Source organism: Arxiozyma heterogenica, assembly GCF_036370985.1.
Source record: "Arxiozyma heterogenica strain weizmannii chromosome Unknown scaffold_16, whole genome shotgun sequence".
Lineage (NCBI taxonomy): Eukaryota > Fungi > Ascomycota > Saccharomycetes > Saccharomycetales > Saccharomycetaceae > Arxiozyma > Arxiozyma heterogenica.
In genome coordinates this window covers 479,452-492,588 of record NW_027042669.1, presented here as the reverse complement: position 1 = coordinate 492,588, position 13,137 = coordinate 479,452, and the positions used below count along the sequence as shown (strand labels likewise).

Sequence of the window (13,137 nt, the reverse complement as noted above, 5' to 3'; positions counted from 1 at the left end):
TAGTAATAAAAAGAAAACTACACGCTTTAAAAGAATATTATAGAAATGTACATAGATTTTATATAAATATATATGCCAAATAAAATATGAATATATTATGAATTAACAAAACTTCAAAGGAAACCAAATGTTATTTTATCAATTTCAAACATGGTGTTTATTGCATAAAAGAACAAAATATGTATTATATTTTTTTCGTTTTTTTAAAAAGTAGTAATCTTTTTTGGTTTTTGTGCTACAATATAAGATATTCTGAATGTACCCGCTTGGTTATCAATTTGAGACCAATGTTCCTTATAATACTGTTCTATAATTTCACCTGGATCTTTATTCGTTCCTTCTTGATAATCCATTTCTTGTCTAAATGTAAAATTAATAGCCATCAAACATGCAAATTCATTTAAACAACCCATCTCAGTTTCACAATCTCCTAATTTTAGACTTAGAGTTGATGCCTTGATATTAGTAAATCCATGTTCTTTAAAGATATTTGACAAATGCTGTGTAGGATGAGTAAAAATGTTTTGATGAATTGCATTAATAGCAACACTGTCAAATATTTTTTCTCTAGATATCGCAGTCTGGAATTTACTTTTCGTTGGATTTGTATTTGTCGGACTCAAATCAGCTTGAACAGCAAGAACATACCCCTCATGTTCTAGAATTCTAAACAATTCTTTTGTCAAGACATGCCATCTTTTTCTTGGTAGGATGCCCCAGACCCATGGGCAATATATTGCTGGTATCGAATTATCAGTAAATGGTAATCGTAATTCTAAAAATTGTCTATTATAAGATTTGCTACTCCTGACTTTTTTATCAATATTTTCTACATCATCTTTTAAGGACAATGAAGATGAGGAGAAAGATGCAGCAGATATTTTGTTTATAGATAGAGGTGACTTAGCATCCCCAGGTAAATAATACTGCGTTGGCATTTCAACTTTTTTATAGTTATTAAGAAGTTCACAAAAATGTTCTTCCAACCATAACGTTTGATGGGATGCTGAATTGTTTAATGTAAGGTTTTTATTTGGGCATGATTTTCTTATTAATGGAAAATTGTAATTCCTGACTGATGGAGTTTTCCGATAATAACCAGATGTAATATCAGTGGGAATACTTGAAAACTGTTGGCTACTTATTGATGAACGATGTGACGGTATATTAATATGTTGTTGTTGTTGTGTAACTTTTGTATGCTCAGCCTGTGATTGTGCCTGAGAATGATGCTTTCTTCTAAAGAAATTCACAATACTCGATTTTTTGGAAGATAGTTTTTTCTTGGGAACTATATTCTCCTCTTTTATAGCATTATCGGATTTCTCAACATATAATGGATTAAAAATATTCGTGTCAGTGGTAAAATTAGTATTGTTACTAACATTACTATGTGTATCATAGGTGATCGTATCATAGCTATCTCTTTTTGCTAAGGGGGGCAACATGGATAGTAGATATTCATTAGTACTATCAGATTTCCCACTATATATACTCTTGTTTTCAACACTGTCAGTGTCAATATCAATGTAGTGGTCAGCAAATGGTTTATCTAAACAATTAACCATATACAAATGTGCGTTCTCTTTAGTTAAAATTTCCAACTCAGATTCATTAGATACGATTTTGATCATTGAAGAATATTTTTTATTAATTTCTCCATTTGTATTAATTAATAAATCCTTGGTAAGATTCTTTGAGATCCAAGATATTGAATGTAATTGGAAGTCTACAACATTTAGACTTGGTTCATCAAATGCTAATTGTAGCCCCGTCAAATATGCTAAAGGTGGTCTAATCACCAAAATGTCAATTTCATCAAGATATTCTTGTACATGTTTTGAGAGCATCAACCTATTCTTATCAAGTGTAAAGTCTTGTGATCGATCTAAAGTATCTTTTATCGTCAAAGTATCTGATGTAGAATTTTGCTGATTATTCTTTGATGACTTTCTTGTAACCGATTTTGTTTTCAATAAGGATTGTAAAGCCTCATTGGAATAAAACAATGAATTTTTTTGCAAAAGAAATTTTTGTAGTTGCAAATGCCATAAATGGATAACAATATCCACTTCTGAACGATGATCTGAATTTGAATTCTGATTTGTCAAGTCTTTAGGATCTTCCAAAATATCACTGATGAAGGGACTAGTATAATTATTAATTAAAGATGAATTACTTAACGACAATAAAATATTCGAATCTTCATTAATCATATCATTATCTGAGATGACGGAATTGGGGGAAGGATTTGTTAAGGACTGTTCTGATAAAGTAGTTGTTTTGCAATTGGTCTTCAAAGCGTTAATGATGACTTCAGTTGACGACTTCAATCTTTGTTTTGAAAATATTAAGCTATCAACGGTTTTAGATTCTTTATTAAATGCATAAAAAATGTCTAATACTGGCAACATGGGGTTATAAGAAGGCAGATATTGTAATTGTTTTATTTGCCCATCAATTTCTATATTAATTAAATTATAATTTGATATTGATTTCAGACACTTTACATCTTTCGAAGGCAGCTTATTCCAATCCCATCTCTTGAAAGAATTTTTAGCATCTACGACTCTCTTTGTGGTACCATGAATACTTCTTAAACCCCTTGGTAAAAAATCTTGAGTTAATGGGTCTAAGGATAATTGTTCTTTTAAAGATATATTTGTATTATCTGGACTAGACGCATTTTGTAAAGATGGGTATGGATCTGTATTGTAAATATCAAAAGTATGCAAACTTTCAATAATTCTAACTTTATTTTTTGAACTAATGTTACTGTTATTATTATTATTATTATTATTATTATTATTATTACTGCTACTACTATTATTTTTATTTATAAATTGATTGGCTTGTTTATTGGGATCTTTAAGATCATTATCCAAGTTTGTATCAGACATGTTTCTTAATAATGGGAATGACTTAACAATTCAATAGTTTGAATAAACAGATAAATACATACATACATACATACATATAGATATATATGTAATCCATATACGTATGTAAATGTATTGATGGAAGTGAATAAATGAATATGAATGTATTAGAAAGAAGAGTAAAAAAAAAAAAAGGACAATATAAATATGCAAATAGAAAGTGAAAAAGAGAAATATCTTCCTTAATAAGAGGAATCAAATACTATAATTAAATGAAGTCACTTCTTCAATTCAATTTCAAATCTAAACTTAAAAAAAAAAAATAATGATTAAACTAAAATTAAAAATCAAAAATCAAAAACCAAAAATCAAAAAAAGAAACAAACCAACTAATCTCTGATTGTGTTTTTAATTCCTTTAAACAGTTTTGCAACTAAATTAGCCATATAAATCATAAACAGACATACACATACACATATACCTATACATATATATATATTTAAATGTGTGAATATATACTTGCATTCCGAAGTTTTCATTGTTCCCCACAAAAAATAAAATAAAAATGAACAGGGGAGGATGATTTGTCAATGACTCAAACAAAAAACAAAAAACAAAAAACAAAATTTTGACAGAAAAGAAAAAAAAAAGAATTCCTTAACGAATCGAACACAAAACAAAAAAAGAAAAGAAAAGAAAAAAAAATTCCACAAATTTTTGAACCCATGGAGGTGTATGGGTGTTTGATAAATAGATTTTTCTTTTCTTTTCTTTGCTTTTCTTTTCTTTTTTTCTTTTTTTTTTTTGCAGATCAAATTTATCACCAAAACAATTTTATGCATACAAAAAAATATTAATCTACATAGATGGAATTTGATAATAAGGAATTATTCGGTAAAGTGGATCTATCACTTCACATTAAGCAAGCTTGCTATTTATTTTATTTTATTTTATCCATTCTCTGCTTCAAGTTGATCCTTTATAATCTTATAATCAGATATACAAAAATACACAAATCAACGGGTATTAAAATTGATCATATTTATTCTTCATATCTATCCATAAGGGCAGTGAAATAAATATGTAAATAATTGACAAGGCCATTCTATATCACCATAAATATATATATATATATGTATATAAATGGGCAAGATATACATTGAGAAATACTTGAGCAACATTCTTTAGGTGATTTTTTCTTTTCTTTTCTAGTGTACAAAAACAAAGCGAAAATATTAAATAACAAAAGGTGTATAATAAGTAAAAAAATGTCACAAAATAATAAGATGCCCTATTTAAGTGCAAGGGAAGCTGTTTCAAATAGATGGAGAAACATTGATTATTCAAATTCTAAAGAGATCGATAGCCTTAAAGACAAAACAATGCATAACAGTGCTACTGCCCCTACTATTATTACTAATGCTAATGATAATTATAATGAATTAGTTAATAGTGATCGAATCATAATTGATCTAACAATAGATACAAGTGATAAAGAAGAAGAACATAACAATAAAATAAATAAACCGGATCATAATTTATCAATAACAGAAACCTTTATACCGAAAAAGATCAATAATAACAATAACAATAATAATTCCTGGTGTTTTAAATTAATCAAGTCAGAAATATATGATACTTCTAATAATATGTTTGCTGAACCAGTGATATCTCGTCATTTTATTACATTAGATGATATTTTATACGATTGTAATTTAGAAAAAACTATTCTTTTCAGTTTTCAATATGAACTTAATTTTATTTTACCCAAAATATATCACAAAGTCAATAATGTAACAATGATCGCTCAAACTGGTACAATTCTTCCTTTAACTATAAACTTGTATGCTCCAATGATGAAAAAGACACATATTATTGAATTCCAAATGCCACCATATTCATGCCACCACTCAAAAATGATCATTAATTTCTATAAAGATCAATCATGTCGGATTTTCTTACCTTCAAATAATTTTACATACAATGAAACAAATTTCCCCCAGCAAGTTTGTTGGTGTAGTCCCATACTATCTCCAATAAATCGAACTTATCAGAATAACCAGAAACATGTTAATAAAAAGAACAAGTTTCAAAAGAATTTGATAAAATATTTAAACTCTTATAATATTAAAGATATAAAATATCATTCAATTATCTATAATCTACAAAGAATCGATTTTTCACCGTTAAATGATGATGAAATAAGTTTCATCTTCTCAACAACAAATAAAAAAGTTACTTCAGGTTTAAAATTATTAAATGAAATACTTTTAGAAAAATCACTGCTAATTGATAACAACAATACTAACAACAGTATATCAAAACATTTACTTTGTCAAATTTCTTCAATGGGTAATTCCTTAAGTAGAAACAAACCAATAAATATTTTCACACATTTAATGATCCCTACTTGGTATAATCTATTGAAAATAAATGAAAATGACAAAAGAATCAAATATATAGAAACTGAAACTCTATTAAAACTATATGAAGACATGAAAATCCATCCTTATATTGTATATCCAACATTAAATGAGTTAAAGAACTCTATGCATGGTATGATGGTTGAAGGCTGGTTCAATTTTTACTATGAAAGAAATATACCATATTATTCCATGCTTAAGGAAAAGTTTAAAATTTTTTATAAACAAAGCCCAAGAAATGTGTCTTTTAGAAGAGGTCCAATACCCGCACATTCAAAATTTTATTTATCTACTACCACCACAGCTACGTGGGAAACTAACAAAGGAATGGAAGATAGTCCTTTCCAAGAGTTGGACTGGTGTTGTTACACTTCAGCAAACTTGAGTATGAATGCATGGGGCAAGGTATTAACCTCACCCAGAAATTATGAAGTTGGTGTTTTGATACATAAATCAAGAATCAATAAAGATAAAAAAGTGCCATGTCTCAGTTTTACCGATTTGGTTTATTCAAGAGACTCTAAAAAGAAGAATGTAGACACTGATAGTTCAATAATTGTTCCTTTTACTTTACCTTTATTACCTTATGACGAGGGGATCACAGGAGATGAGTGCTATAACAGGGCCATTCATGGAACTCAATTACAATAAATGCTTCTACACAAATATACACATACACACATATATATATATCGTTATCAGCTGATGGTTGATTAATAGTCTCTGAACAGTGGAATACGATAATCTTCATCAGCTTTAAAACAGGTATCAAACAAAAAAGTACGGAATTCACTTTTGGTTTTTATATTCCCGCACATTTCCGTGGCGGAATCTTTTTTTAAAAACTTTCTTGAACGATCAAAGCCTCCAAGTCGTTCAAGAATCAAAGATAGAAAGGAAAAACACGAAGGAGAACAAGAAGGGGGGGATTGATAAATAAAGAAACTATGGTATATATACATATATATATATGTATATATGTGTGTGTAAGTATACATGTTACAGATCAAAAAAAAGGATTTTATTATATTTTCTTTTTTGTCTTGGAAGACTAATTTGACCATTTCAAGTTTCCATAGATAACTTAACAATCTTATTCAATAACTACTTTAGTCTACTAATCACCAATACCTATTATTCAAATAGAAAGAACTCTTCTATAAAGCATCCTTCCTCTTCTTTTCTTTTGACAAATAATAGTGATTACTTTTGAAAATGGTTGCTTTAGGTGCTACAAATACTGCTTCTTTTAACGACACTTTCCGCGTCTCTGACAATGTTGCTGTTGTTATTCCAGAGACCAATGTTCAAGTCACATACCGTGAGCTATCTAGCATGGTAGGTCATTTTCAAACATTATTTAATGATTCCACCTCCCCCTTATTCAATGTTGTTGGTAGACAATCTACTGTAGCAATATCAATGCCAAACTCTCTAGAATTTGTAGTTGCCTTCTTAGGAGCTACCATGGATGCAAAGATTGGTGCACCTTTAAATCCGAAATATAAGGAAAAGGAATTCAATTTTTATTTGAATGATCTAAAGTCCCGTGTTATTATTGTTCCCAAGGGTACAGTAAATCAAAAGGTGACTCCAGAAATTATCAAATCTGCTTTAAATTTCCAATGTTTTGTTGTTGAACTATATTTTAGTCTTGAAAGATTTACCGTGGAATATGATGTGTACACGTCTAGGGATAACTATTCAAAGAGAATCTATACATCGAAGAATAGGCCAAAATTCATTAATCATGATCCATCTCGGTTTCCAGGATTTGCTCGTTCCAGTGACACAGCATTAATTTTACATACTAGTGGCACAACATCTTTACCAAAGACAGTTCCTTTATTACATTTGAATATTGTTCGCAGTACTTTGAACATTTGTAAAACTTACAAATTGACTGAAAACGATCGTTCATATGTGGTCATGCCTTTATTTCATGTTCATGGATTAATTGGTGTTCTATTATCCTCATTCCGTGTTCAAGGATCCGTGGTGATCCCGCCAAGTTTCTCACCAAAAGTGTTCTGGTCTCATTTTGTCAACACCAATTGTAATTGGTTCAGCTGTGTGCCCACGATTAGTATGATTATGTTGAATGTTCCTAAACCGGATCCATTTCCAGAGATTAGATTTATCAGATCATGTTCCTCGGCTTTGGCTCCTGCTGTTTTTCACAAGTTGGAGAAGGAATTTCAAGCTCCTGTCCTTGAGGCGTATGCAATGACTGAAGCAGCACACCAAATGACATCTAATAATTTGCCACCTGGCAAACGTAAACCAGGTACCGTTGGACAACCACAGGGTGTGGAGGTAGTGATCTTGGATGAAAAGGATAATGTTTTGCCTCAGGGGTCTATCGGAGAGGTGTCTATCCGTGGTGAAAACGTCACTCTTGGCTATAAGAATAATGAAAAGGCAAATAAAGAGAATTTCACCAAAAGATTCAACTATTTCAGGACCGGAGACCAAGGGTATTTCGATTCTGAAGGTTTCCTGGTGTTAACTGGTCGTATCAAAGAATTGATCAATAGAGGAGGTGAGAAGATTTCGCCTATCGAATTAGATAGTGTTATGTTGTCTCATCCAAATGTTGACGAAGCCGTTTCCTTTGGTGTTGAAGATGATGTGTATGGTCAAGTGGTGCATGCTGCAGTAGTGTTGAAGCCAAATACAAGTCTGAATTATCAAGAGTTGACCCAATTCATGAGTGATAAAGTGGCTAAATTTAAGATTCCTGTTAAGATCTATTTTGTTGACAAATTGCCAAAGACTGCTACCGGGAAGATTCAAAGACGTATTATTGCACAAGCTTTCAGTGAATCCAAGAAAAGTAAACTATAAGATCGATTACCTTACTCTCCTTTTCTCACCCTCGTCCTCCTCACACCTTTTTCCTATAGTAGATCATGATTCCTACTTTATTTATCTTTTTCTCTCTTACTCTTTATACATTACATAATATATATCAAAGTATATATGATGAACTTTCTATAATCTAATCAGAGAATACACAACCATATGTTATATAATACATGATGGTGTATAGTCACTAGTGTCAACTCTGAAGTGTAAAGCATGAAGTACGGAATTTGAGAAAACGGACATTTTCTTCGCTTTTCCTTTTTTATTTCTTTTTATTTCTTTTATTTTTTTTTATAGTCTGTCTACTTTTTTTGTTTTTGACTTATCTTGTTGGGGAGGAAAAAATGTCCTGCAAGGGAGAGAAATGTTTATTGAGTGGAAGACACAAAGGGGGAGAGAAAACTCATTTGGAATACTTGATATTTGGGGAGATGTCTGAATTGCTAAAACTGGTATCTTTGCAATAGACTGCACAGAGCAGACTTTGTTGATATAACTAGTTATTATCGTCTGGCTTTTTTCTGTATTTTCTGCCTTCACTCTCTTCCTTTATAACTTCAATTGATTAAATTATAAACAAGCAAACGAACAAGCAACGATAATGTTTAAATCGGCTGTTTCTAAAAGATTGTCCATGTACGGGACTACTCCATTAAAACTATCTCTCGTGAAAAATGCACCACTTTTAACTAGACCAATTGCCAACAGATTTGCGTCCACAAAGACTATGACTGTCAGAGAAGCTCTAAATTCTGCACTTGCTGAAGAATTGGACCGTGATGACGACGTTTTTGTCATTGGTGAAGAAGTGGCGCAATACAATGGTGCATATAAAGTTACCAAAGGGTTACTAGATCGTTTTGGTGAACGTCGTGTCGTGGATACCCCAATCACTGAGTACGGGTTTACTGGTCTGGCAGTTGGTGCTGCTTTTAAAGGTTTGAAACCCGTTGTTGAATTCATGTCTTTTAATTTCTCCATGCAAGCTATTGACCATGTAATAAATTCTGCTGCAAAGACCCATTATATGTCTGGAGGGACTCAAAAGTGTCAAATTGTATTCAGAGGTCCCAATGGAAGTGCTGTAGGGGTTGCTGCTCAACATTCACAAGATTTCTCTGCATGGTACGGTTCCATCCCAGGTTTAAAAGTTCTTGTGCCATACTCTGCAGAAGATGCAAGAGGTCTTTTGAAAGCTGCTATCAGAGACCCAAACCCTGTTGTTTTCTTAGAGAATGAACTGCTATATGGTGAAAGTTTCGAAGTCTCTGAAGAAGCCTTATCCCCAGACTTCACTTTACCATATAGAGCTAAGATCGAAAGAGAGGGGAAAGATGTTTCCATTGTCACATACACAAGAAATGTGCAATTCGCCTTGGAGGCAGCCAAGATTTTACAAGAACAATATAATGTCTCCGCTGAGGTTATCAATTTAAGGTCTATTAGACCATTAGACGTCGACGCGTTAATAAAGACCGTCAAGAAGACCAATCATTTGGTCACTGTAGAATCCACATTCCCTGCATTTGGTGTGGGTTCTGAAATCGTTGCACAGATTATGGAATCCGAAGCATTCGATTATTTAGATGCTCCTGTACACAGAGTCACTGGTGCAGATGTTCCAACCCCATATGCTAAAGAATTAGAAGATTTCGCATTCCCTGATGCTCCAACAATCGTTAAAGCAGTTAAAAAAGTTTTATCCATTGAATAATTATAGCAATAAATGAAATAAAAAACAAAAAAAAGAAATTTGTAAGGAATATAGTATGTACTGTTTTTATTCCTCTTTTTATCTGTTTTATTCCCTCCCCACTACCTCTTCTTTCCTGTGTTTATTTAAAATATTATTATTATATTCTATATTTTCTCAAGTAATCAATTTTGTGTTATTTTGACTTATTTCTGTGTACATATATCCTTATATATACCTATGTATGTATATATGGAAATATATGCGTATATTATTACTATTATGATTATCTAGATATTTGCTTACTTACTTACTTACTTACTTACTTATTCTTAATACTCAACGTTATAACTTTCTAACCTTCTATATATGTATATATATGTATATATATATATATATATATTCTTTTCTTACTTATTACTTTTCTGTTTGGTTCTTGACAGCTATCGAAACACGATTTTAATTCAAAGATCTGTTTGTAAACAAAAAAAAATAAAAGAAAGTAAAATTTTAGAAATCCTCGTTTCAAACAAAATAAGCTTGTGTATAACAGATCACAATATAGAATTGTGTGCTTTACATACGTAGATATAGATAATATATGATAGAAGAAATAGCAGCTACAACCATCATCTAGAGACAACTCCAACTTATTTCTGATAACCAATTATTATATACTTAAGGCCCTTTCCCTGATCCTATATAAAGTAGAATACAAAAAAAAAGAAAAGAAAAGAGAGTGATGAAACCTAAAAAACAAGTGAATAATAAATTGGCACGTCATGATTTGCCTCAATTCTTCCTTTTAGTAGCATTATATTTTGTCCAGGGGATCCCTGTTGGTTTGGCGTTTGGTACAGTACCCTTTTTATTAAAGTCAATGGCCAAAGATACCTCATTCGCATCCTTGGGTCTCTTTTCAATGGCCACATACCCATATTCATTAAAAATTCTTTGGTCACCCATCATAGATTCGTGTTACAATAGAAGGATAGGGAGAAGAAGATCCTGGATTATTCCAATTCAATTGGTAAGTGGGATCATCTTAATTTTATTAGGTTGGGCAATCAGTAAGAATCATATTTTCAAAGGTGTAGATAATGCATTCCACGGCTTACCCACTGACATAAGCAATACGAATATCATGTCTCTAGTCTGGTGTTTTGGTCTATTAGTTTTTCTCTGTGCTACTCAAGACATCTGTGTAGATGGATGGGCTTTGACTATTCTTTCTAAACAGTCGTTATCGTATGCGTCAACTGCACAGACTGTCGGATTAAACATTGGTTATTTTCTTTCCTTTACTGTGTTCATATCTTTGAATTCCAGTGATTTCATCAATAAGTATTTCAGAACTTCGCCAAAACCATACGGTTTAATCAGTTTAGGTGGATATATGAAATTCGCTGGTTTTATTTATATCATATTAACCTTGTATGTCGGATTTTGTACAAGTGAACATCCATTAAGAAAGCATTTGTCCTTTAAGGGGGCTTCGGGATATTCTGTATTACCAAGACACAAAAATCACAATGTTAAAAGCCAGGAAGGTTATGATGGTTCTACAAATACATTGGTTGTAGCGTACCAATATGAGGAAGATGATGAGAGGACCCAGAATATCTCGTATATATATAAATGTTTTTTGAAAGTGTTAGGGCTTAAGCCTATCCAGTTGTTGGCTTTGGTTCATTTGGTATCCAAGATTGCATTCCAATGTAATGAGGGGGCTACAAATTTGAAGTTGTTGGAGAGAGGGTTTAAAAGAGAGAACTTGGCGGTCACTGTGCTGATTGATGTACCTTTTGAGATAATTTTTGGATATTATGTGGCCAAATGGAGTTCTGACAACAAACATGGAGGTAGCCCCAGTAATAATGAAAGTGGGAATGTGTATATTAATGCTCAGAACAGTAATTATAAAAATAAAGATGGTAATGGAAATGAAGATGACGATGAAGATGACGATGACAATCCACATGAAAAGATGTTGAGAATCAGAAACAATTCAATTTTGAAAAGAATCAATAGTTTCTTAGTTGGGGACGCAGGTATATTAACTCCATGGTTATATGGGTTTTTAGGTCGGTTAGTAGCAGCAGCATTAGGTAGTTATGTTGTGTATAAATTTCCGAGAGACAAAGAAATAAGCATATGGTTCTTTATACTTGTTATAGTGCAACATCTGCTAGGGTCGTTTATGAACACCGTGCAATTTGTTGGCATCTCGAGTTTCCATACAAGGATTGCAGACCCGGTGTTGGGTGGCACGTACATGACGTTACTGAATACGTTGAGTAATTTCGGTGGGACGTGGCCAAGGATCATTGTGATGTGGATGATCAGTTACTTTACGGTGTCAAGATGTGAAATGCCGTCAATGGGTCAAGACTATTTATTTCATGGATCAGAGAAAAATCAAAAATGCGGGATCGAGTTGGATCCATCAAGCAAGGTTACTATAGTGAGGGATGGGTACTATGTGGTCAATACGTTGTGTATTTTGCTTGGGCTGTTGTTATATTTTGGATTTTTGAAAAGACAAGCTCAATCATTGCAACGACTACCAATAAGTGCTTGGAGATGCGCACATGATCAGCGAGGATAAATAAATAGATAGATAGATATTACATATTCATACGTATATATATATATATAACTATAACTATAACTATAACTATAACTATAACTATAACTATAACTATAAACATACACATACACATACACAAATAAATATTGTGTCATATCATATTATGTCATGCGAAGTCATGTCATTTCATAGTATGTTATAGTATGTCATGGAACGTGTGTTCTGTATGTATAACTGGAACGAGGGAGAAAAAGAAGTAGACTTTACCGCAACAACGTCTCTAGTGATGACAGACGTCTGCAATGATGATCGATGGTTGTTGATAAGCGAACGGATTCCTTATCAGAAACCGATTTCATTTGCCAGAAAAGAAAAAAAGGGAAAATGAGAGAAAGATAAGATAAGAAAACAAAAGGGAGCAAAAGAACGGCTATATTGTTCTGTTTTGTTTTGTTCTGTTTTTTCTATTTTATGGCCTCTCCATCTTTGGGACAACAAAGAAAGAAAGAGAAGAAAACAAAAAACAAAAACAAAAACAAAATGGCCTTTTTGCTGTTTTATCCTCCCCGTCCTCCCGTCGCAAGTATACATCCGACAGAAACAAAAAAAAAAAACAGCAACCCTATTTTGAACCTCGAGGGTCGCCACTAACTTTGTTTTTGTTTTTGAGAAACAGAGGAGTTG

The 13,137-nt window shown here is 32.1% G+C and overlaps 5 protein-coding genes across 5 annotated transcripts; 4 read left to right on the top strand and 1 right to left on the bottom strand.

The window, feature by feature from the left end:
* Positions 1–203: 203 nt before the first annotated feature.
* PWA37_001337 (uncharacterized protein) lies at positions 204–2,900 on the bottom strand (the record flags this gene model as incomplete). Its single annotated transcript, XM_064857971.1, has 1 exon — positions 204–2,900. One exon carries the CDS (start codon positions 2,898–2,900, stop codon positions 204–206), a length of 2,697 nt encoding a protein of 898 aa, XP_064715331.1.
* A 1,247-nt stretch (positions 2,901–4,147) lies between these two features.
* TDP1 (tyrosyl-DNA phosphodiesterase 1) lies at positions 4,148–5,953 on the top strand (the record flags this gene model as incomplete). Its single annotated transcript, XM_064857970.1, has 1 exon — positions 4,148–5,953. One exon carries the CDS (start codon positions 4,148–4,150, stop codon positions 5,951–5,953), a length of 1,806 nt encoding a protein of 601 aa, XP_064715330.1.
* Positions 5,954–6,517: 564 nt separating this feature from the next.
* Positions 6,518–8,149, top strand: PCS60 (Pcs60p; the record flags this gene model as incomplete). The annotated part of the gene is made up of 1 exon (XM_064857969.1): positions 6,518–8,149. The coding sequence occupies one exon, from the start codon at positions 6,518–6,520 to the stop codon at positions 8,147–8,149; it is 1,632 nt and encodes a 543-aa protein (XP_064715329.1).
* Positions 8,150–8,771: 622 nt separating this feature from the next.
* On the top strand, positions 8,772–9,884 carry PDB1 (pyruvate dehydrogenase (acetyl-transferring) subunit E1 beta; the record flags this gene model as incomplete). Its single annotated transcript, XM_064857968.1, has 1 exon — positions 8,772–9,884. The coding sequence occupies one exon, from the start codon at positions 8,772–8,774 to the stop codon at positions 9,882–9,884; it is 1,113 nt and encodes a 370-aa protein (XP_064715328.1).
* Positions 9,885–10,605: 721 nt separating this feature from the next.
* PWA37_001333 (uncharacterized protein) lies at positions 10,606–12,471 on the top strand (the record flags this gene model as incomplete). The annotated part of the gene is made up of 1 exon (XM_064857967.1): positions 10,606–12,471. One exon carries the CDS (start codon positions 10,606–10,608, stop codon positions 12,469–12,471), a length of 1,866 nt encoding a protein of 621 aa, XP_064715327.1.
* Positions 12,472–13,137: the final 666 nt, after the last annotated feature.